General features: G+C 58.4%; 1 protein-coding gene and 1 long non-coding RNA gene across 3 annotated transcripts in view; one reads left to right on the top strand and one right to left on the bottom strand.

Annotated features, from left to right (window-relative positions):
* The window catches only part of LOC132220664 (uncharacterized), a 747,794-nt gene that overhangs the window by 256,848 nt on the left and 466,644 nt on the right, over window positions 1–24,302 (bottom strand). The gene's annotated exons all lie outside the window — the stretch shown is intronic.
* FAM78B (family with sequence similarity 78 member B) overlaps window positions 5,887–24,302 on the top strand; it is a 48,145-nt gene continuing 29,729 nt past the window's right edge. For both annotated transcript variants that reach the window (XR_009449779.1, XM_059673486.1), the window contains exon 1: window positions 5,887–6,757. Coding sequence is in view for 1 of the 2 variants with exons in the window: in XM_059673486.1 (XP_059529469.1) it covers window positions 6,495–6,757 (263 nt within the window). In the remaining variant the exon portion in view is untranslated. The remainder of the gene's footprint in view (window positions 6,758–24,302) is intronic.

The following is a 24,302-nucleotide window of genomic DNA, read 5'->3' as shown; positions in this document are numbered from 1 at the left end:
CCTGTAGGAAGGAGGAGGGACACTGGCCTGCAGGAAGGAGGAGGGACACTGGCCTGCAGGAAGGAGGGACACTGGCCTGTAGGAAGGAGGACACTGGCCTGCAGGAAGGAGGAGGGACGCTGGCCTGTAGGAAGGAGGGCACTGGCCTGCAGGAAGGAGGGGACACTGGCCTGCAGGAAGGAGGAGGGACACTGGCCTGCAGGAAGGAGGGACACTGGCCTGTAGGAAGGAGGACACTGGCCTGCAGGAAGGAGGAGGGACGCTGGCCTGTAGGAAGGAGGGCACTGGCCTGCAGGAAGGAGGGGACACTGGCCTGCAGGAAGGAGGTGTCCATGCATTGAGATGGGGAGGATGACAGATATGCAGAAGGAAACATCTAGTGGGCAGGTGGACTGTGGGCCTGGAGTTGAGGGAAAATGTTGGGGCTAAAGGGACAAACTCAGAAGCCAGGACAGAAAATAACTGTTAAAACCTCTAACCCGCCGAAACCGGTTTGGATCAGTGGATAGAGCATCGGCCTGCGGACTGAAAGGTCCCAGGTTCGATTCCGGTCAAGGGCATGTACCTGGGTTGCGGGCACATCTCCAGTAGGAGATGTGCAGGAGGCAGCTGATCGATGTTTCTCTCTCATCGATGTTTCTAACTCTCTCTATCTCTCTCCCTTCCTCTCTGTAAAAAATCAATAAAATATATTTCAAAAAAACAAAAAAAAAACCTCTAACCCAGGTAAATGGCCTGAGGGAGACCAGGTAGGAAGGAGAGGCCCCTGGGACACTACGTCGGGGAGAGGAGAAGTGAGGGGGCCTGGGAGCTAGGAGAACCGGGATTTACAGAATCGTAGGTGCAAAGCCTGCACATAAGGACTGAGAAAAGGATTCAGTGTGTCAGGCTGTCCAGGTGACCTTCCGCCGGCCAGGTGAGGGACCAGAGCGTGCTTCCTCAGTCTGCAGCCTGACGCGGCGCGAGGCTGGTGGGAGAAGCTCCACACAGCCTGGCTGCTGGAAGCGGCTGCCGCGTCCTGGGCTGAATGCCTTCCTCAAAGCACACATCGTTGCCGGGTGCACCACGCTGAGTCGCCTGGCCTGGCCTGGCAGAGAAACAGGTAACTCTGACTTGCAGTGGTGGTAGGAAACATTCACAACCAGAAAAGAGTCGTTTCTTTAGCCTGTGCTCTTGGGCCAGAAAGACTCAGTTCACCTCCTGCCTGTCTTCAGACCATCTGAGCCAGATGGAAATCCGTCTCCATTCTTCACAGCTCTGGAGGCAACGTCTCAACAGCTCTTGTCTGCCCTGCAGTTTCCGAAAACCCTTGCCAAGGTCAACTGGAAAACAGGCCCTTGTGACCCAGAGTTTCTGAATAGCTCACTTGATGAGTAATGAGCTGATCAACAGGAGAAATAAAGTCGGAGATGGCCTGCTTCTGGAAAGACCAAGCGTGGGGTCGTGGGAGGCCGAGTGAGTGGCCTGTGAGGGGTGCGCCCAGCCTCCGGGGTGCGCTCCCGGGCACTGGCTCGGGAACTGAGGGGCTCTGTCCTGCACGGAGACATCAAATGAAGGAAGCACAAAGGAGCGCCTGTGCTGTGCCCCGAGAATAAACTCGGGCGAAGTTACTCACAAGGAAGGATTGTCATCAAGATCTTGTCATTGAAGCGTTTCCATTTCTCGGTGCCCAGAGCAGATAACCCTTGAGATGGCGCAGCGGACTCCAAGACAAAGGGCATCACTTAACCGCAAGAGGCGCGTTAGGGAGGGAGAGGACGAGGGGGTACTGTGCCGAAAGCACTGGGGTGGAAACAGAGGCTTGCTGTAGGTAAAGAGACGGAGCTCAGAGTGAAGTTGTGGGAAATACCATTTTCTCATATTTTCAAAAAGTAATCGGAGTCATTCAATCATTTTTTTTTTAAATTCTCACCTGAGGATATTTTCCCATTGATTTTTAGAGAGAGCCAAAGGGAGGAGGAGAGACAGAGAGAAATATCGATGTGAGAGAAACACATTGATTGGCTGCCTCCTGCATGTGCCCCAACCAGGGTCTGGGCTGGGGAAGGGCCTGCAACCAAGGTACGTGCCCTTGACCGGAATCAAACCCAGGACCCTTCAATCCTCAGGCCGGCACTCTATCCACTGAGCCAAACTGGCTAGGGCCAAACATTTATTGATCCATTCCCAGGCACCAGGCACTAGGCTGGACAATAGGACCTCAGGACATATATCCTTGGAGAGTGAACTGCCTACGGAGGGGGTAAGTGTGACCCCACCACCGTGGGACAGCATGGAAGGTGCTACAGAGGCAGGTACAGGATGCTATGAGGGGGTGAGGAGACGTCCAGCCAAGAGAGGAAGACAAGCTACAGGGGTGGCACCGAGACATGGCTGCACCTGGGAGTGCTCTCATCTGAGCTGCAGGCGGAGGCCCGCTGGCATTTGCAGATGAAATATTCATGGGTGAAAACAGTCCCCATCGAGTAACCAGAAAGGTCTCTGCCTCGGTTTAATTTGCTAAGACACAAGTCTGAATGGCCTGCCAGGAGGCCAGAGTGCACGGCCAGCCACTTAGCTGGTGACGGCCACGCCCTCCGCCGGGCAGCCCTGTCCCAGCACGGCTCAGCTCTTCCCAGCGACATCCACGGAGTAATTCTCAGGCTGGTTTAACTGTTTTTCTCTGCAGAGTCAGGGAACTACGGAGTTAATAAGGTACAGATGTCATAAGGTAAGGAGTTTATTTTAATAGCAACATTTATTTAAGTAGTTTTAGAAATTACCTTGGCCCCATAGGCTATAAAACCATTAAAGAGTCCCTTACATTTTTTTTTCAGTTACACTTTACTGCTTTTTATAGTGGAAATTATATGTCATAGTGACTCTCATGGTTTTGGAGACTCGTGAAGGTCAGGGGTGAAGCCTTTGAGAATGTCAAGGGTTCAAGTGCATGAATAATGAGTTACATTTCATTGGCACTCTACTGTTAGAGCCTGGTCTCAATTTAAGTTTGAAGAAAAAAGATTTCTTTTCCTTTACATCAGCGGTTCTCAACCTGTGGGTCGCGACCCCTTTGGCGGTCGAACGACCCTTTCACTGGGGTCGCCTAAGACCATCCTGCATATCAGATATTTACATTCCGATTCATCACAGTAGCAACATTACAGTTATGAAGTAGCAACGAAAATAATGTTATGGTTGGGTCACAACATGAGGAACTGTATTTAAAGGGCCAGAAGGTTGAGAACCGCTGCTTTACATGATTTTCCTATAATGTGGGGGAGGGGACCGTGGCTGCACCCTGTTTATGAAGGCTTGGCCTGTGCTACCAGACGACAAAGGATGACACTTATGCACAAAGTTGCACCCTGACAAGTAACTCAAATCAACAAAGATAACTCAATTCCCCCAATTGAATGCTTTTCTCTTGGGCTATTTCCTGGAATCTAATAACCTCTGAAATGCAAACTCTGGCCCCTGCACAAAACACCCTCCAAGTTCCTCTAACTTAACACAATAGCACACCTCCTCGTCCGCTTCCCTCCTGTCTCCTTGTCCTGACCATCAGGATCGCATGAGTTCATCTCCTGAAGCTGGACAATTCCGAGTTGGCCAGACTCTTCCCCCAACATCTCCCATCAGTTACCAAATAAATAGATTTTACCTCTTCCATGCAGCCAGGCCTCTCCAGCCCAGGGCGCTGCCCTTGCTCAGGGCCAGGCCATCTGCCTGTCGTCACAACATCCCGACACACTGCCTGTAGCTACCGTTGGTCTACTCTCCACATTGACAAAGTAAATGTTCTCAAAATGCAAACCTTGCATCCATTGGCTTCCACAGGTGATCAAGGTGTGGGATCTGATGCCCGTGGCCTACACATCACACCTCCAGCATTTTGCATTTGCCCAACTCTTGCCCGCACCGTCCGGTCACCCTTCTCTTCTTTGCGAGCCTCTATCAGTATCTTGAGGATCCGCTCTGAGGGTCACTACTTCCAGACGGCCTCGTGTGACTCCGAGGCTCCCCTGTCCGGGTCCCACAGGATTGGGCACACATGTCACAATCTGCAGGGACAGCTTGTTAACCGGGCGATCTCCAGCGATCCCTGAGCCGTGGTCACCTTTGCGCCCTGGTGCTCTGCACATGCATGGCTCCCCAGGCAGGCAATGTTTGGTGGATTAATGGACCGTGATTGAGATCTGGGCTACCTCGAAAAGTGAGAGAAGCATGTTATCAAAGAGCCAAACTACTTTTTTTTTGTTAATTATAAAGTGCATCAAGGTGCCAGCAAAGTTAAAACAAGGATGAAGAGTGCTTAGATCTCAACCAAGTTTTAAATTACTCACCACAACTCTTGTAGCTACAGACTAACTTTAGGCAGCCTCCTGCGGCCTGTCAGAGTATTTCACACTTGGGCACCAGCAAATGCCCCATAGTTATAGGAAATACTTACAGAAAAGCTATTAGTTTTGAAAATATAAATGTAAAAAGATGCCCAGGAACAGCATCTGCTGAATATTTTTTTCTGCATATTTGGCCACAATATCAGACACAGGATGTGGTCATACTGAATGCGATGTCCAGTGCAGGGCGGTGGGGGGTGGGGGGGGCGGCAGTCTCCACAGGGGGTTACAGCGAGGCCCTTCTACTTTCTCATTCATTCACACACACAACTGTGGTCGCCACCATGTGCAGAGACAACGCAGGATCCCTGAGATTCCAGGCTTCCAAGGGGAAGATGGATACAAACCGCACAGGGCATCCTGAACAGTTACTGCTAAGTCCAGCCCTGTTCCAACAGGTGCTCTTCCCCTTGTCCTCAGCGGGTGACGGGTTACCTGGGGTGACCTCATCCAGCTAGCTGGTCGCGCGGGGCACAGCCGTCGCTAGGACGCAGCTACGCCCGCGTCCACAGTGCGGCGTGTGGGTATGTGCGCTGCGGCTGCTGAAAGCGATGTTCTCAGATGGAAAAGATCCCCGTGAAGGCAGGCGGAAGTGGACGCTGAGCTCCGGCTGCCCCCGAAACTGCTGGGATCTTGGTGACTGGGGCTTAGGTACCCTCCCTCCAGGCCCAGATGGGAAGAAAACTTCCAGGCAAATGCAGGGAGGAACCCTGTCCGCTGCCCTTAGCACCTCTGCTGGAGCCTCGACCTCAGCTTCGACAAGGAGGGGTACGGGGGAGGGGTACAATAAAGGACCCCTCTCAGCTACAGCTGCTCCCCTAGCCCCTCTCTGCCTCCAACGTGCACTGCGGTTCCCACCCTGAATCCTGACAGCGCTGCGCCCCTCTCCGCCCCCCCACCCCACCAATCCCGGCCGGCCTGTCCCCCACGCCCCCTCCCACTTTGCCTGGGCCGGGTCCCACCTCCACGACCACCACCGCCCACTCCCCGCCCGGCCAAGTCCCCAGCCCCCCGCGCCCACCCAACCCCCCTCCAGCTGGGTCCCCAAACCCCCGCGCCCACCCAACCCCCCTCCAGCCGAGTCCCCAACCCCCGCGCCCACCTCAGCCCCCTCCAGCCGGGTCCCCAAACCCCCGCGCCCACCTCAGCCCCCTCCAGCCGAGTCCCCAACCCCCGCGCCCACCTCAGCCCCCTCCAGCCGGGTTCCCAAACCCCCGCGCCCACCTCAGCCCCCTCCAGCCGGGTCCCCAAACCCCCGCGCCCACCTCAGCCCCCTCCAGCCGGGTCCCCACGCCCCACCCACCCCGGGCGCCGCCCACTGCAGCCCCGCCCTGCCAGGCCCGGCCCACGTGTCGGGCCTTGCCGGGCGCCCTAGGCCCTTTAAACACCCCCACCCTACACAGCACCCCCCCACACACACACACACCCGGACGGCAGCCGGAGAGGGACAAAACTAGTGGCGCACAGCCAGTTTCCTCCGCGATCACGTCCCGGCTGCCCGGCCCACCGGCCCTCCGCCCGGGTCACCGCCCCCCGGCGTCCCCAGCCCTGCGGGGAGAGCTGACGCGGCCGCTGCGGGCGGGGCCGGGAGGAGCGCGAGCCCTCCGCCTCCTCCGCCGCCGCCGGCCGCCCGCCGCTGGGTGCGCTGCTCGCGGGGGGCGGCCGCGGTGCAGAGGTTCATGCAGCGGTGGCGGCGGCGGTGGCGGCAGAGGGACCGGGCTCCATGCGGCCGCCGCCGCCTCTCCGGCGAGGGGCGGCGGGCTCCGGCCCAAGGTGGGCGCCCCTCCTCGCAGCACCGCTCCCTTCCCTGCCCTCCGCGCGGGCGCTGGAGCCGGTGGGGGCGCCCATCCCCGCCTAGGAGCGCACGCTCCACGCGCCCTGCCGGAGAGAGGGGCGGGCGTGGCGGGGGCGGGGGCGGGCCGCCGGGACCCCGCGCGGCGGCTGGAGGAGGGGGCTTCCCCGGAGGATGGCCGGCCGCGGCGCCCTGCTCCTAGGCGCGAGCTGAGCCGCCCTGGGCGCGGGAGGCGCGTCGCCAAGCCGGCGTAACGGGCGCCCCCGGCTGCCCGCGCGGCCCCCGTGCCCCGCGCCGCGCCGCGCAGGCCGGGCGGCAGGATGGGCTGCATCCAGAGCATCACCTGCAAGGCGCGGATCAGGCGCGAGAACATCGTGGTGTACGATGTGTGCGCCACCATCGACCAGTGCCCCACGCGCATCGAGGAGACCTCGCCCATCGTCCTGCGCTACAAGACCCCCTACTTCAAAGCCTCGGCCCGCGTGGTCATGCCCCCCATCCCCCGCCACGAGACCTGGGTGGTGGGCTGGATCCAGGCGTGCAACCAGATGGAGTTCTTCAACACCTACAGCGACCTGGGCATGTAAGCGACCGGCCGCGCGGGACGGGAGCGGGTCTCCCTCCGGCCCCGTCTCTGCTCCCACCCCGACCTCCTCCCAGCTCCTTCTCTCTGCTCTCCCCATCCTCTGTCTAAACCTTCCTCCCGCCTCCTCTTCCACCTCCCCCCTCCCTGCGCTTTTGTTTCAGTGACTGGGCGGGCGTAGGGAGGCTCCTCGCGAAGCAGTTTCTCGTGGTTTGCGTCTGACTCCCCGCGAATGCGAGGAGACGGTGCGGGGCGGAGAGAACGCTGCAAGGAGTGTCCGAGAGATGGGAGGGGGTGGCTGGCCAGTGCCCTGGGAGTTTCGGGGCGTCGTCTGTGGTTTGGGGGGCTTCCCAGGAAGAGTTTAGGGGGACCTGTGGAGAGAGAAGAGGAGTGGAGTGCGGGGGCGCATGGGCTGTGCCGCGCGTCCTTTGGCGAAGCAGGTCCCGGGCGTCCGAGCGGGACTGGGTGGTTCTGCCCATGTTCCTTTGACTGTTGAAATCCAGCCCTTTCCCCCGGGCCAGGAAGCCTGGAGGCATTTCCATCTGGAATCAAAAACCCGGCAGAACCGCCCGCCTGGCTGGGCGCCCTCTGGATGAGTTCTGGGCAGCGGGAGCAGAGGCACCGGGTGCGTCAGGCCGAGCAGGGCTAGTGGCCTGTGCGAGCGGCTCCTGCTGGTTCCGCACGCTGTGCGTGTTGTGCTCCGTGGTCTTAACTTACTCCAGAACTTTCCTAATTGCGGCGCTGGGAGGGCTCCCACCGCCGAATCTGGGAGCTCTCCAACTCCTTTCAGCAGCGCAGCTCGGCGCGTGCCGGGTGCGGCCGGTGGAGACCCAGCCTCTGAGACTCCCTGGCCACCAGGGGCGGAACTGCAGGCTGGTGCGGTGGCGTCTAGGGTTCTCTTATTTACTAAATTTTCATAATTCCCCGCCAGCCTCCTTTCAGAAGCAGACTCTGAGCGGATGGAGCTACAGAGGCTGAAAGGGTTGGGCCTGCGTTCTACCGGCTGTTCCAGGGCAGGTCCAGGGCACCCTAATTAGTTTGCAGCCTATAGGGAACCACTTTTCTGGAAGTCAGCCTCATTTCACTTATTAATCCGAAACCCTAGAATCCCCAGGTTCATCCATGGAGTGTGGATATGGGTCAAGCCACCCTCCCGAAGCCGCTGCAGGCTCCCTGTTGCACTCCTAGCGTGGCAGTTCACACTAGTCGGAGGTGCTAAAAGAAACGCTGACAGGTCGCCCATCCTCCCGAGAGAGTTTGCACTTTTCAAGCACAAAAGCTCAGGGCAGGAGAAAGTGTGTTAGTGCTGAAGGTGTGTGAGAGCGGGCCCTTCATGCCTCCACACCCCGTGTTCTCCCCAAAGGCGGCTGGATGAGAAATGGGGGACTTATTATTTTGGGTGAATCACATCATTTAAAAACAGACACACCCTCAAAAGAATGATTACATTTGAATACATGTGTCTCTTAAAGCTGGTTTTTGTTTTACTTTGTTTTTTAGAAACCTGTTCTTTCCAACCAAGTCAGAGAAAGGCCCAGACGGGGCAAGGGTGCCCTCCCTTCTGCCTCCCGGCCTGGCCCCGAGGGCAGTGTAACCTTGATGGGGGCTGGGGGGGCAGTGGTCGCAGCCCGGGGCCCCTGAAGAGGAGGCCAGAGGGACTGAACAGAAACAGCCTCAGGTTCCCAAGACCACACAGCCAGGACTCTTAGTCACCTTGGTCTCTTAAGCCAGTGGTCGGCAAACCCATTAGTAAACAGAGCCAGATATCAACAGTACAACGATTGAAATTTCTTTTGAGAGCCAAATTTTTAAAACTTAAACTATATAGGTAGGTACATTGTTATGAACCTAATTAGGGTACTCCTCAGGCTTAGGAAGAGCCACACTCAAGGGGCCAAAGAGCCGCATGTGGCTCGTGAGCCGCAGTTTGCCGACCACGGTCTTAAGCAAATCAAAGGCAAATACATAAAGAATTCTTCCCATAAAAGAAAGTGTATCCGACCTCAGGAGAAGTCCAGGTGAGAAGTAAACAGACGTGGGAGTTGAACTTCCTGGACTCTGTGGGAGGGTGTGTCCATGCTGGAACTGACATTAACGGGCAGGGACTGGTGCCAGCGCTGAGGCTGAGGGGCACGGATTCCCTGACCTTCCTTGCAGAGTTCGAACCTTCGGATTGGGGGAAGCTTTTGCTGTTAAACTGCTACTTTCGGCATTTTAAGATTGTTGGTTTTCAAGTTGTTGATGCAGAGGACAGTCTGCAAGGACAGTCCCCAAGAAGTCATAAAGCCTGTTATTATGGATCCGTGTCCAGATTCCACCCGCCTCTGTGTGGCTGCAGTAATTGCTCTGTTTAAGGCCACTTTGGAGCCCAGCTTTGATTGAACCAATTTCCACAAAATGCTGATGCCTGAAAACTTGGCCAGTGTCAACTTTTTAGTGGGAGCTCATATGACCTGAGTCGCTGCAGTCTGCTGGGTTTGATGTCCACTTCAGCCGGCACCTTGAGTGGAAAAACCCCGGCACCTGTGTGCAATCAATGCTCTTGTTATTACACGAAGCATGATAGGATGAGAGGACTGGGTTTAGAAAGCTGCCTTTTCAATATTTGAAAAGTTGAGGAAATCCACAACTCAGAACGGCAAGAAAACCCTATTTATGGCTTAATAGAAAACGTAAACTTTTGTGGTTTAAATTTTCAACATCTCCAAGAATAGGGTCCTGAAATAGTTGATGATCATGATGGTCGGAGCTTAACTTGAACTTGAAGTCAAGTGATGGGACTTGCTTAGATGATTCTGTAGAGGCAGGATGGGGAGTACTCATGCGCCCCGTTGTGTCGTGAACCCTGCCGCTGCAGCCTTGGTGATGCGGGTCTCGTCGTTGGTGAGGAAGGGCCCCTGCTTTTCTCCACCCCCCCCCCCGCCCCCGTCAATAAACGAGGGCCTCCGGCATTCTGGAGTCTGTGGGCAGCTTCCCTGCTCCTCAGTGTGAGAGGTGGGGGGATGCCGGAGAGGCTGGGCACTGGGCAGGGTTCTCTGGAGGTGTAAGGACCAGACTGGACTGGACTGGACTGGACTGGACAAGATTCCACTGGGCAAGGAAGACTGATTCTGAAGGGAAAACAGCAAATGCAAGGGAGGGGCGGGGCTGGAGTGGAGCTTCCAAGTGGAGACTGTGGGAGCGGGGCCCTAAGGGGGGCTGGGTGTGTTGGGGAAGTCCTTGGACATTGTGGTCTGGAAAAGACCAGGTCGAGGTGGGAGTATAGGAGGGATCCATGCCTTCAGACCTCTCGGGCACACGGGGCTTTCAGTAGGACATGGACCTTTTTGTTGGGAGTTTTGGATCGTAGAGTCCAACCCAAGAGGTTTCTGAACAGAAATGGGGTCGTATGTCAAGGATGGAGGAGGGGAAGCTGAGGCTGATGAGGAGCCCATGTGAATCGCCTTCTGGAACTGGAGGGGAACAAACCCTCTGGTCAGCCCAGGCTGATGGAAGGAGGACGCTGGCCTGGGGGGAGCTTTAGGAGTCAGGAGGTCCTCGCTCGCTGCCCTCCTTCAGTCCTGCCTGGCTGTCTAGTCTTCCCTCAGAGCCAGCGTCACTGAAGATCTGACTGTGCCCGCTCCCTCTGTCACCTGCTCCGTTCCACCCAGGCAGGTTTCCATTCATTCCAAACGGCTCTCACTCAGTTCGTCTGTGATGTCCGTGTCGCCAAGTCCAGCAGCCTCTTTAGAGAGACGCGCACCTTCTCAGCAGCGTTCCCGTGGCTGACGGCGTCCTCGTTCCGCTCGCTGCCTTCAGGAGCTGCCGCACTGTTTGTCCAGCTTCCCCTCCCTCTCCCTCTCTCACCTGAAGAGGCAGCTCATCAGGACTCTGCTCGCTCTATGTGCTCCCTGGGAGATTTCTTTTTTAAAATATATATATTTTTTTTATTGATTTCAGAGAGGAAGGGAGGAGAGATAGAAACATCACTGATGAGAGAGAATCATTGATCAGCTGCCTCCTGCACACCTCCTACTGGGGATCAAGCCCGCAATCCGAGCATATGCCCTTGACCAGAATCAAACCCAGGACCCTTCAGTCAACAGGCTGACGCTGTATCCACTGAGCCAAACCGGCCAGGGCTACTCCCTGGGAGATTTCATCCATCCCAGTGGCTGCCAATGCTCTCCTCCAGCTTAGGGGTGTGTGTGTGTGTGTGTGTGTGTGTGTGTACCCAAAATTTCCCCTTGGCTGTCTGGGTGGCATCTCAAGCTTTGCGAATTCAAACCTGAACCCTTGACCTCCACTGCAGCGCCCACCCCAAATCCACATCAGTGTCAGCCTAGGTATTCCCCCACACCTCGGGTCCATGCTCCAGTCCTGCTGGCGTCTCCAGGGCAGCTCTGTCCGGCCACACTCCCTATGGACCCCGGGTGGCTCTGTCCGGCCACACTCCCTATGGACCCCGGGTGGCTCTGTCCGGCCACACTCCCTATGGCCCCCGGGTGGCTCTGTCCGGCCACACTCCCTACAGCCACCCCTTCCATCTTAGGACACATCACCATCACTGTCCTGGCTCCGACAGCGGCTTTCTAACCAAACTCACCACCTCCAGGTCCTCCCCCACAGCAGCCTGAGTGATGTTTTAAAGTTGTAAGTGCTACCACTTTTTGCTTAAGCCCTTTAATGACTTCCATGCACTTGGGTAAGCTTTGAGGATGTCTCCCCACTCTCTGAATTTCTGTCCCCAGGCCAGGCCAGCCTTTTCCCATTTCCCCAAACGGACCAACTTGTTCCCAACCCAGAACTCTCCATGGGCTGCTCTGTCTGAAATGCTCTCCTCCCACCCTCTTCTAGCAAATTCCAGCTCCCCCTCCAGGTCTCAGCGGTTAGCTCTGCGGAGAGCCCCTCCCCTCCCCATGTAGGGCTGTCCTTTCCTCCACTGTGTGCGGTCCACTTAGTGAGGGAATTGTGCGCTGGGTTCCACCTGCCTCGGCTCCGGCAACATTAGCCCATTTCATTCTCAACGAACGAACAGTGCTGGGCCCGCAGCACAGGTTCAAGAAACATCTGATGAAGATAAATAAATGAGCCATTTGTCTGACCTCAAATAGTCTTTCTTCTCCCCCGAGCCATGTCTCTCCTCATGTTAGCTTTTCATCCGAAACCTGAGGCCGACCCCACACGCACTGGCGCGCTGGACACTCCTGCCGCTCAGCACGCCGACAGATTCCCTCGCGGTGCCTCGTGCCATTTTGCTCCGCGTTGCCTCCTCGGCACAGGCTTCTGCCACGTCCTCTGTCCTGTGGGCCCCTGAGTAGTAGGAGCCAGGAATAGTGTTCAGCAAACACCGTGGCCACTCTAAGTCCCCCAGGAGACATGACATGGAAAGCCTGCCATTGTCCTGTTCCGCCTGCATAACCCACTCGGACCTGAGCCAGGACTGTGGACGTGAGACTATGGCCATTGCTGAGATGCCCCCCTGCCCAGCCATCAGTGCCCCAAAGCCAACCTCCCAGTGTTCCCAGCTGCCTGTGCATGCGGTGTGGCCATGGGCGGGCCCTTCGCTGCCCACCGAGATGCCTCCTGCAGGCATTTTGCTCTTGAGGCCCAGCTTGGCCTGTCTGTCCAGGGAGCCTGATGGGTGTCCAGGCCACTTGTGCCCATACCTGTCCCCCCAATCCCACTCCACTCCCAGCCAGGGGCTCCTGATCAGGAAGTAGCCAGAGCTGCTCCTCACCAGAAACACTAGGGACCCCTGGTCTAGAGCCACAGATAGGGGCACAGGGTCCTGTCCCCAAGGAAGTCCTGAGTGCCCTTGACAACTGGCCTGACCCTGGGCCTGTAATCTCTCCATCTCCCAGGAAGGAGGAGGAGGAGGCAGATCTTATCAGCATTAGCTGGCTGCAGATAAAACACAACTCTGAGTCCGGGGGGGGGGGGGGGGGGGGGTAGGCGGGGCACGGAGACAAATGATGGAGAAAGAGTTCATGCGGAAAACCAAGGGGGAGTTAGAAAGGACATGGGTTTGGAGAGCCTGGGATGCTAAGATCGCTGCACAGCGCTGGGCGGGACCTGGGAGCGGGCAGAGGGTGTGGGCCGCAGGGTGTCTGTGACCTTCCCCATGACAGGGAGGTCAGTGCTGTCCAGGCCGATCTGCAAGTGCTTCACGAAGTTCCAGATTAAGAAAGAGGGGCTCCTGAGTGAGGACATACAGGGCCTGGTGAGGAAGGCAGGGCCTCAGGAACACCCCCGCACCCCCCCACCCCCGCTTTCATGGCCCATCTGGCCCTCCCTGTGGCCCTGGAGCTAGATGCTGTTATTCTGCCCCTGTTATCGATGGGAGACCGAGGCTCGGGGCGGTCAGAGGATTGGCCTGAGGCCACACGTCCAGCGAGTGGCTGAGCTGGGATGCCTCCAGCCCTGTGTCCTGCCTGGCCCAGCGGTGGTGGGACAGGTTAGCATTCCGTTCGTGTCAGGACACAGGCCTCCTGGTTAAGGTCCCTGCCATTGCTGGCCCACCGTTTCCTTGGCATTTGAGGAGACGCTCAGCTTTGTCCTCAGCTTTGTCCTCACCTCAGGATTAGGTGATCCTGCCACTCTCGCATCCAGGCACTTAGGTCCCCTGGCGAGAAAAGTTCCACGGACAGCAGAGGGGCACTGTTTCTGCTGTGCGAACACAACCGCAGGAAGTGGCTGTGAGGAGACCAGCGGGAACCTGAAGTTAGCAGTCACAGAGCAGTGTGGTGGCCCCTCAGAGGCAGGGCCCCTGGGAGGGCTGGAGTCCCTACACCCACGGCAGAGAGACCCACAGTGCGGATGTCCCCCCCCAGGACAGAGCCATGGATGAGTCCCCTGTCTCACGCACCCACATCACTGCGGTGCTGGGGTTGTGATGGTTCGTAAAGAGGGGTGTGGGTGCGGGTGCAGGGACTGTGTTCAGAGTCAGGGAGGTCCTGCCCCGGGAAGGGGAACAAAATGGCATTACAGGCGATGTGCGGGAGCTTCCACATGCAGCGCGGGACACCTTCAGTGCGGGGTGGCTCGTGGCGAGGTGGGGTGCCTCGGCTCAGGGACCCCCTGTGGCCTCATGTCAGCCCCGAGGGGCGGCCCGGGCCCAGCAGACAGTTGCCCCGCCCCTCAGGTGCTGCCTTGGGAGTTCATCCCTCCACTCACCGCTTGGGAGGAGAAGAGGCCCCTGGGGAGGACCTGGCTCAGGATTCTCTCCCCATCAGGCCGTGTTGGCCACGGGGACCCCGCCGCTCAGGTGCTGGGAACCGAGCCAGCGGGTCGCGCTGACTGTGCCCGTTGAAGACACGGCCGCTGGCTCCCCAGCTCGGGGACGTGAGTCCCAGTGCCCTCGCTGCGACCTTTGCAGGCCCCTGAACAATTCAGTGTCCCGCGTGCCTGCACGGGAATGGGCAGCAAGGTCTGTGCTGTTTCCTTCAAGAACCTCTGTGGGGGCTCTCCTAAGGGAGTGCTGTGCACGGGCTGGAGGCGACGGTGCCACCAGGGGGCGACCCTGGGTCAGCCTGGGGGAACCGGAGGGTGTGGTCAGGGCACAGAAGGTCCAGACTCAGAGCCGCAGGGGACAGGGACTGCTGGGTGGTGGCTCCAGTCCCAGCAGAAGCCACCCTCCAGGCCTGCTCCGAGCCGTGGTCCTGGGCGCAGAGAGAGCAGGAAGCCATGCCGTCCGTGCCAGGAAGTGTGGGGTTGGTTCCCAGCCTGGTGAACAGATGAGACCAGCACCACAAACAATTTGTGTCCGAAACGCTTTCTGATACATTCTTTATGATGTGTTTTTAATAACACACATATTCACAATTTTGTCCCTTTATAAGGGGACCTCCCCTAATTAACCTCACACTAATCATGAAACCTACTAAAGGCAACCGGTTTTCCCATTTTAGATGAAATAACATGCTCAAGGTTGCTGGCAGGTACTGATCAAATCAGACCTGGCGTCCAGGCCCCCTGCCTCCTGCCCGAGTGCCCTCCTGTGCCATGGTCATGGTCAGCCAACCAGGACAGGAGCCGTGTACACTGAGCCCCTCTGGGTAGGTCAGCGCCCAGAGGCCTCTGAAGACGAGAGAGGGTAGATGAGGACACGTCAACGTGTTCAGCAAAAGCAAAGAGAAATTTCAGGCTGTCAGGTTAAACCAGAATAAATCAGGCCTGTGCCACCTCGTGGGGTGACTGGCAGGCTGCCCCGGCTCCCTCTCCCGGGCCCTGACCTTTCCACGCTGGCTCGTGGGCTGAGCTGGGCAGCCGCGCAGAGGCTGTCAGGGTCTGACTAACGGGAGGCAGTAAATCAGCCTCGTCAGCACGCTGTGCAGGCCCTGGAGGGGCGGGCAGGCAGGGGAGGGGGGCGTGGCGCCTGGGCACGCGTGGTGGTGGGGACATGGGGAACCACCAGAAACAGGCAGTGAGGAGTTGCTTTGCCCGGCCTTGAGGGTGGGGAGGTGTCAGGATCCAGGATGTGGGGGGCGTGAGGCTTGAAGGGCATTCAGATGAGCTCTCCTGAGAGGAGGCTGCCTCCTCTTCTTCCTCCTCCTAAGAGACCAGGCGGAGCCTCCATTAACGTGGCGGCCCCGCCCCGAGCCTTCGGGCTCCAGACCAGATTCTCTGAGTGACTCAAATATTGGAGAATCTGTTTCAAACGTCCATGAGCAGCCTTGACATTTTAAGGAAGGATGAAGATGTATGTGCCCCAACAGTAAACCCAGACTCCTGTTGAGGACGGCGGCCTGGCCTTCGGAGTCCGGAGCCTCTTTTTCTAGGACCGGAGTCCACCTTAAGGAACGGGCAGAAATTTGCTGACTGTCTCCCCAAGAGGCCACGAGCCCCCGGTGACAATCATGACAATAGCAGCAGCATTTGCTGGGCACCTCCTAGCTCTAAACCAGTGGTTCTCACCCTTCTGGCCCTTTAAATACAGTTCCTCATGTTGTGACCCCCAACCATAACATTATTTTCATTGCTCCTTCATAACTGTAATGTTGCTACTGTTATGAATCGTAATGTAAATATCTGACATGCAGGATGGCCTTAGGCGACCCCTGTGAAAGGGTCGTTTGACCCCCAAAGGGATCGCGACCCACAGGTTGAGAACCGCTGCTCTAAACGCTTCCCAATCGCTGCCTGCGGAGCTGGTGCCCATCCCTTCCCCTCCCGAGTAAAGATGGCGAGACTGAGGCCGACAGGGAGGCAGCTTGCCCACTTTCCCAGCTAGTCAGTGACAGGCCAGGTTGGAGACCAGCATTCCAGGGACTCCCATGAGGTTATCCGCCGCGTGGCAGGGGAGTGAGTGCGTGCGAGAGTGGATGTCGCCCGCACGCTGGCTTTGTCCTCGCAAGGAGGCCTGGGAAACGGATTTCAGTCCCCCTCACTTCCCAGCTGGTGTGCTTGGCTGGTCAGGACATGCTGTCACTGAGCAGGGGTCATGGGTCAGACCCAGGGGACCATCCGGCACCCGGATCAGCACTCTGCCCTTCCAGTGACCTCGAAGTGGCTGCTACCAGATCCCAGTCACCCCAGAATCTAGATTAGAGAGCAGCTGGAAATGCACATGGGGGCCAGCAGACTCACCCCGACTTGGGGGTTTGGGGCGGTGCCAGAAGTCATCCAGCCCAACTGCTCGTTTTATAAATGGGGGTGCTGAAGCCCAGAGAGGGCCGTGACCCACCAGTGAGGAGCAGGACAGGGCTCTGGCCCAGGCCCTCCGACGTCATAGCCGGTGATCTCCACTGCCGGCCGCAGCACTGCACACCGGGCCGGCCGGGAGCCAGCGGCTCACTCCAGGGCCCAGGCCTGGGCCCCTGGGCTGTAGAGCAGTAAGCAGGCATCCCCCACCCTGTCTGGTGAGGGTCCACATCTGTGGGCAGAGGTGGCTGCCTGCACAGGGCGCAGCCTCCAGCACCCCAAGGGATGTCTCCACAGTTGCCGGAGCAACAAGACCAGCCTGTTCCCAGGGCTGGCAGGCCACAGGCCATGGTTTGCAAGTGAAAAAGGAGAGGGTCTCCCCAGAGAGGCCCATCACAGATGGCAGGGAACGGGAGGGCTTAACAGCCGAGGGAGGGGGATGTGGGACAAACTGGGGCTCACTCTGGGTCCGCAGCACCCGGAGTCTCTTTCCTCCCCCTCCACCGCCCCTCCCCCCCCCGCCCCCAAGCTCAGGGGCTGTGCTGCGTACGTGGCCCCTGGCCCCTGCCCACAGACAGGCCAGGCAGCTCCATGCCCTGGCAGCTCGGGTGGAAACAGGATCCAAGTGTGTTAAAGTGACAGATTGTGAGGGGCCAGGGCCCTCCCGGCAGCAGGCTTAGCGGCGGCCCCGGGGGATGGAACAGACGGGGCTGCTGGGAGGGGCAGCCTAGCAGCCCGAGATTGTTTCTATTGTGGTTTTCAGTTGGGTTCCTCTCGATATTCTTCTTTTATTTTTTGTGAACTTGAGGCGTTTTAGCGGAGAGTGGGACCTGACTGCCACGCTGCTTCCCCTGCAGGAGGGGTGGGGGGCCAGGAGTGCAGGGGGCCAGCGCAGCTTGCTGTGCCCTGGCTGGATTGGGGGGAGCGGGGCCCCCACCAACAGCTAATCAGCAGACGCCTGAGATCTTCAGAGGACTGAGTTTATTTTAAAACAAGTCTGTGTTTGTAAATAACAACTCAATCCGATGAGTTTCGGTTCTTTATGAAAGCCTGTCATTTTTCTGAGAAGCACACACCAGAATGGAATGAGTCTCCGGGAGTGACCCGCCCGGCAGGCACAGTGTTGGGGCAGGAGGGTCGGAGCTGCGCTGTCACTGTCGGCTGGGCCTCGGCTCCAGGCGGCCGAGGAGCTGTCCCTCCCTCGGGTCCCATCAGATGTCCAAGCTGCATCTCCCCCACTGGCTGTCAGGTGAGCTCCGGGACGAACGTGAGATGCTCGGCGTTTTACTCAAATCCTATCTCAGTTAAAGCCCATTGACATTTACATGGTCCCTGTTTCACTAAAGAAACAGGCCTTCGAAAGAGCATGTAACTTGCCCAGACTCAGCACTAGGACCAGAATTAGCACCAGGGTCCCAGGACTCTCGACCTGCGCTTCCAGCCTCCATTGTTGTAGGTCATCGCTTCCCCGGAAAGAGGGAAATTAGCCTCAGGGAAGGCTGAGGTCAGCAAGTAACTGGAACATCTGATAAAACCATCGCCAGCGCTCTTGCCAAACTGCAAGTGTCTGAAAGGCATTTCACAATTCGTCTGCAAGCCCAGAAAACACACTCTTAAAAAAATATCGGAGATTTGAGTGCGTGGTGTTAGCAGCTTTCAGGACCCCTGACCGCTTGCCTTTAGCGATCGTGTGCGTGGAAGGTGTCCACGTGGGTGGACACGGGCTGGAGAGACAGTGTCGTTGCTGCTGTCGTTAAAAATGACCCCCAAACCGGAAGCATCCCACAGGGAGGCCTGGGCTTCACAGCCACCAGTCACCCAGAGCCCATCGCCCTGTGCTCGGTTACAAAGCCTGGCGTCCTCTGTCCCTGGGTTCAAACCCTGCCTCCGCCACGGACTCCCTGTGGCCTCAGGCAGCTTCCCGTCCCAGGCTGCTGGGCAGATGAGGCGAGCTGACATGTATGAAGCGCTCAGAGCCGTGCCTGGTGCGTGGCAGGTACTTCCTGTTCAGGTTAAATTTTTTTAATAATGGATGAAGAAACAATGGCCAGGTATTCATTGGGTGCCTGGTACACACCTGGAGAGAGGCTGGGAAAACTTTGATGCGTGAAGGAAACCTGGTGGGCCTGTCAGCCCTTTGCACAGCTGACCCACCAGCTGGTGTTTATTCGGCACTTGGGGGCTGGGCACTGTGCTGGGACACCATGGGCGGGGTGGCCAGGGAGGCCCAGCCCAAGGAGGGGAGCAGCTGTCACTCTCCACAAGCCGAGGGCTTTTCTGGTCGCCCTCACCGCACACAGCCCTCCCCGTGCTGGTGTGAGTGCATCTCCCGTCCCCGTGTCCGTGCGGCACCCACTGAGCTGCACTGTGATCCTCCGTGGCCGCCTCTCTGGTGAGGTCCTCTCTGACCAGCTCCTAGATCTGGCCCTGCCTGAACCCAGGCGGCTGAGACCCAGGCCCGGAGCTCAAGCCCTGGAATTCGGTGAGGAGCTCAGACTTTCTAGGAACTCGATGGCTTTGTGTGTGCGCTCGGTGGCTGAGGCGAGACCAGTGGAGAGATTGGGGGTCATGGCCACAAAGTGGTAAAGGGAGCTGAGCACCGAGGAGGGCGGAGGACCCAGAGCTCCGAAAGGGAGTCAGGGTATCCCGGCCCCGGCGGCCAGAGGACGCGGAATGCCCAGGCCGAGAGGTGGAGGGAGATGCCCCCGGGACCCCTCACTGTTCTCCCACTTTGCCCTCCAGTTGGCCTTCTGGGTTCTGAATTTGAGCATCGGCTTAATAAGCCACCCCCGACCCAACGATCGATCCTTTTAACTCAGAGGCAGAAGCAGTGACTCAGTAGGATCCTAAGTACATATCAGCTGTGGGGTCCCGGACACCATCAAACCCTGAATGGGGAAGGTAGAAACTGGCCCTGAGGTCAAAGCCGTTTCAGCAAAATGGCGTGAGCAGTTCCAGAGACGTCAGGCGGAGCCCTGGCCTCGGGGCTCTGGGCCTCCTGAGCCGGGTCAGTGGCCGCCGTCCTCTCGGTTCACAGAGCAGGAGGCGCTTTGCTCCTCGCCGCAGGTGAGAGCGAGGAGGGGCCGCGCTGCTTCTCTGGCAAAGCAAGAAACCAGACTCGGGAGCCCGTGACGGGCCCAAGGCCAGAGGTGCAGACAGACGGAGTGTGTTCTGACCCTTGTCCACTCTGCCCACTTCCTCAGCCCCTGGCCTTCCGGGTCCCGAGTTTGAGCTTCCGTTTCATGTGCACCCACCGGACAAAGAGCCGCCTTCCTGTGGGAACCTGCAGGGATGGCCCACGGGGGCCGGAGCTGTGTCCGACCTGAGTTTGTCTTTGTCGGGAACAGACACGGCTGGCCATTCTGCTGACTCTCCCTAAGATAAGGCTTGTGGCCTCTCACGTCAGGGAGCCGCTGGGAGGGTATTGGGGGAATGCCTGGCTCAGCCCTCCCCCTCCACACAGCCCAGAGCAGATGAGCGTCCCCTGCCACACACACCCCCACACCTCCCCGGGGCCCATGGAGAAGCCCTTTCCCTTGGTGAGCGCGGGCGACGTGCCAGCCTGCAGGCGCCAGAGGTGCTCGGACAGGTGGGGAGTGAGGCAGGCAGGTGGGAGAATTTCCAAGATGTGCACGCCTGTCTTGGTTCCATGTTTAGAGACCTCTGACTTGGAAAGGCGAACACGAATGAAGCAACCTGGATGGAAAATGTAAGATGAGTCAGGAGTGGGGGTTTCTGCGGACCATGCCCTCGCGGGGCTGTGGGTGGCAGACGGGGGCTCCTTCTCTTGTCCCAGGGCCATTCGTTCAGGTGGCACATCCTTCATTTGCTTTGACGGGAATGGGCTCACCCCAGCTTGAGGGCACCCCGCCACCTGTCTTCTCTGGCAGTTTGAGAATCAAGGAGCCCAGGGCTGAAGTGTGCTTTTTAAATGGTATCAAGCATAGGAGGTGGTGTCAGGTCCCCCCAAAGCCCACCCCATCACTGGCTTTTTCAAAGAAACCCAAATCACTCTCACAGGCAGGAGGCTGGACGAGAGCCGCGTCTTTTGTGGAAAGATGAATGAATGGCCCTGGCTGGTTTGGCTTAGTGGGTAGAGCGTCGGCTGGCGGACCAAAGGGTCCTGGGTTCAATTCTGGTCAAGGGCATGTACCTTGGTTGCAGGCTCCATCATGGCCCAAGCCTAGAGCTCGTGCAGGAGGCAACCAATTGCTGTGTCTCTCTCACATCGATGCTTCTCTCTGTCTTTCCCTCTCTCTTCCACTCTCCCTAAAAATCAATATCCTCAGGTGAGGATTAACAAAACAAACAACAAAAATAAAGATGAATGAATCGAGGGAAAAGGCTGGCCCAGGTCCCCGGTGGGAAGCGGGAGGGCGGCCTCCGCAGGTCACCGTCCACCCGGGCGGTGGGCTCTGTACCACGTGTGCTTCGTCCCCTTTGCAGCTGGAGATGTGCCCCGAGGGAAATTGGCGTCACCTTGTTACTGGGAAGCTAGCGGGTCGGGAGATAAGCAGCCCCCACGCCCTGTCTGTCAAGAGCCAGTGCGGCTGGGAATGAATGGGAGGCCGCTCTCTGCCCCTCTCCGCCTCGTTCGCTCTGGTTCTTCTGCTCCGTCAGGGAGACCGCCAGCTGCTCCTCCGTCCCTGCCTCCCGCCGCCCTTGCCCGCGGAATGGAGCTCAGCTCATCCTGTAGGAAATGCGTAATGTTCACGGGCCTCCCTTCCCTGGAGGCAGCTGAAGGGTGCCTGTGCTCCCGAGTTCAATCTGTCTCTTCCATTTTTTACAAATGCATCGCCATCTGTTGATTTTATTCCTGTGACACCCACATGAAGATCATTCATAAAGAGGCTCGCCGCGCCTGCCCCTCCTTCCCACAGCTTTTCCCACACCCGAGTGCCGGAGCGCCCGTGGACCTGGGAAAGAAATCTCAACCAGCCTCTCTCTGTCTCTGTCTGTCTTTTCTCTCTCTCTCTCGCTCTCTCTCTCTCTCTCTCTCTCTCCCCTCCCACCGCCCGATGCACGTGCATTTGATGGGCCGTCGGGCAGTTTTGAGCTCTGGTGTTTGTTTCCTGAATAATTAGAAGTAGGCAGCCCACCCCGTTGTCCTTTGGGAACCCTGTGACTAGACTGACCCACTTCGGGTCGGGATTTCATTGGTGCCTTTGTCAGCTGTTTGCTGCCTCATCAACACTCCCTCCCTGATGAACTCTCCTTCCTTTTTAATTCCCATCAAAGATAAGTTAGCCGTCCTGTCTCACCTGCCCTCCCAGGCAGCCGTTTCCTCCCACCTCGCCCACCCACCCTTCGAGGTGTATAGGTGAGGACTACGGGACGCCCCGTGCCCCGGCCAGGTTTGGCACAGGGCCTGGCAGGTGAGGGAGGGCTCCCTCCATGGTTCTTGTCGGTGCCTTTAGCACATGTGGCCTGTCCTCTCGCCTGCGGCTGTCCTCCTCCAGCTCCTCCTGAGTGCAGCCTCCGCTTCTCACACCTGCACCACCGCCAGGGCCCCCCAACTGGCTTCCTGCCCCCCGAATCCACCCTCCCCTGATGGCTCAGTCGGAGAGGGCATCTCAGAACACAGGTCCGATCACGTCAACCTCCTGCTCAAAAGCCACCGAGGCGCACACTCGTCAGCAAGGAGCCCAACCTCTGGTGCCCTGGCCCGCGTCCCCCTATACCCCCCCCTCGCCGAGGAGCCAGGGGCATCCCTCACCCGTCTCACCTGCCTGTCCCCTCCATGCCTCAGCGCACGGCCGGGGTCACCCTCCCTTCTCCCCAGAGAGCCTCCCCGGCGCCTCCTCCATCTGGGCCACGTGTCCCAGCCTCTACCACATGTAGCACCTAACACTCTGTGAGCCCGAATATTCCATGTCTGAGCGCATTGCGTCCTCACAACAGCCCTGCGCCAGGCACTTTCCTGTGATGGCCGCTTGCAGGTGACGGAATTGAGACAGTGAACCTGTTCCAAGCCCAGCTCTCCAGAGTGGAACCCAAGTGATCTGGCCCAGAGACACAGGCAGAACCCCGGGCTCTGTGGCCTCGTGTGCGGTTGCCCGGACCACGGCCCTCCCTGGACGGAGCTCCTGGACTGAGCTCCCTGGGCCACGGCGCCTGATCCTGGGCTGTCACAGCCCTGATCCTTGGCGGGCACAGCGCCTCTCCTGGCCTTTCCGTTGGTCCCCATGCTGGACCTGTGCACTCGGCAGGCCTCAGACTCACTGGCCTGTGCTGATGCCACAGAAGCAGGCCCAGCGCTTCTCCGAGCTGGAGCCCAGGGTCAGGGGCGCAAGGCGGGGCTGCAGCCTGGGGAACGTATCCTTCAAGCTTAGACAACCTAAAGCAGGGGTGGGCAAACTTTTTGACTCGAGGGCCACAATGGGTTCTTAAACTGGACCGGAGGGCCGGAACAAAAGCATGGATGGAGTGTTTGTGTGAACTAATACAAATTCAAAGTAAACATCATTACATAAAAGGGTACGGTCTTTTTTTTTTTAGTTTTATTCATTTCAAACGGGCCGGATCCAGCCCGCGGGCCGTAGTTTGCCCACGGCTGACCTAAAGTAATGGCAGGGTTCCTCGAGTCACAAACAAAGCCTTTCTGTTTTATGGAGCGCCCTGATGTGAAAAGCCCCCTCTTTTTGCAGCTGAACCCCAGCCCCTTGAAGAGAGGGACCAGGTGTCCCCCACTCAGCAAGGGCCTCCCTGGAGTTCCAGGGTCCACCAGCGGCTCTTGGGTGAGACGCTCAGCCCTCTGTTCCCCACGGTGCAGCCAGGAGGTGCTGGGCGTGGGCGCCGGCAGAAACCCTGCTCCCAAAGGAAGAGGTGAGGGAGAGGGCCACTTTGTCCTTTCCGGAGCCAGCAGCGCCCCTCGTCCCAGCAAGATCCTGACTTGATAAAGAGCCCACGATATCCCCCAGGGCTGCCACCAAATTCCCAGCTCTGCTGGTGACCTCAGCCCGGCCCTAGAGGCTGTCCCCGGCCCCCGAGGGCACAGACGGGGGACAGTGCGCAGCCCTGCAAACTGCCCCGACTGCTTCCGTCCTCGGTCACCGAGGGAGCCAGCAGATTCCAGGGGCCTGTTTCATCACACCCGGGAGCAGGCGTTGCAGCTCAGGCCGCCGCTTATCTGACAACCTTTGGGCGGCAGCGCCCAGACCAGCTCACATAGCTCCGTGGTCGGCAAACCGCGGCTCGCAAGCCACATGCGGCTCTTTGGCCCCTTGAGTATGGCTCTTCCATAAAATACCACGTTCAGGCGCGCACGTACAGTGCGATTGAAACTTCATGGCCCGTGCACAGAAGTCGGTATTTTGTGGAAGAGCCACACGCAAGGGGCCAAAGAGCCACACCATCACCTGCAGCGACAGGTATGAGTCCAGGCCGGGTGGGTCGGCTGTGTGTCAGTCCTCACACCGAGTGCTGGGGGTGTAACAGTGAGAGCAGGGACACCGTCACCGTCCAGTTATCCGTGCAAACTGCGCAATCCCCGTGTCACACGACAGTAATGACATCACGTTTAATTGTAGGTTTTGCACGGCTGCTGCGTGCCAGTCCTCATAGCTGGTTGCTCTCACAGTACAGGCATCTGTGAGCAAATGTTAACAATTGGACAGACTTGGACGCAGGCGAGCGGGCGTGGCCTTCCTGGTTTCCGGCCTGGTGGAAGCGGGGTCTTTCTCAGGTGGCGTCAGAGCGAGAGCGACAACCGTGAGCCTGTCACGCCGGCGTAGGCCCAGGTCCCTGCTGCGGTGACCTCGTCTGTTCCGGGGCGGCGGGCTTTTCCAGGCGGCGTCTCCCATCCAGACAGCCCTGTGCCGAGGTCAGAACCAGGCCCTGCGTGAGCACCGCTCGCAGCCTGGTTCCCATCGGACACACAGGCCGCACGATCCATTCGGAGCTCACTCAGCATCGCTAGGTCACC

This window comes from Myotis daubentonii, chromosome 18, assembly GCF_963259705.1.
Source record: "Myotis daubentonii chromosome 18, mMyoDau2.1, whole genome shotgun sequence".
NCBI lineage: Eukaryota > Metazoa > Chordata > Mammalia > Chiroptera > Vespertilionidae > Myotis > Myotis daubentonii.
Note: the sequence above shows the minus strand (reverse complement) of the source record. Positions and strands in the feature narration are given on the sequence as shown.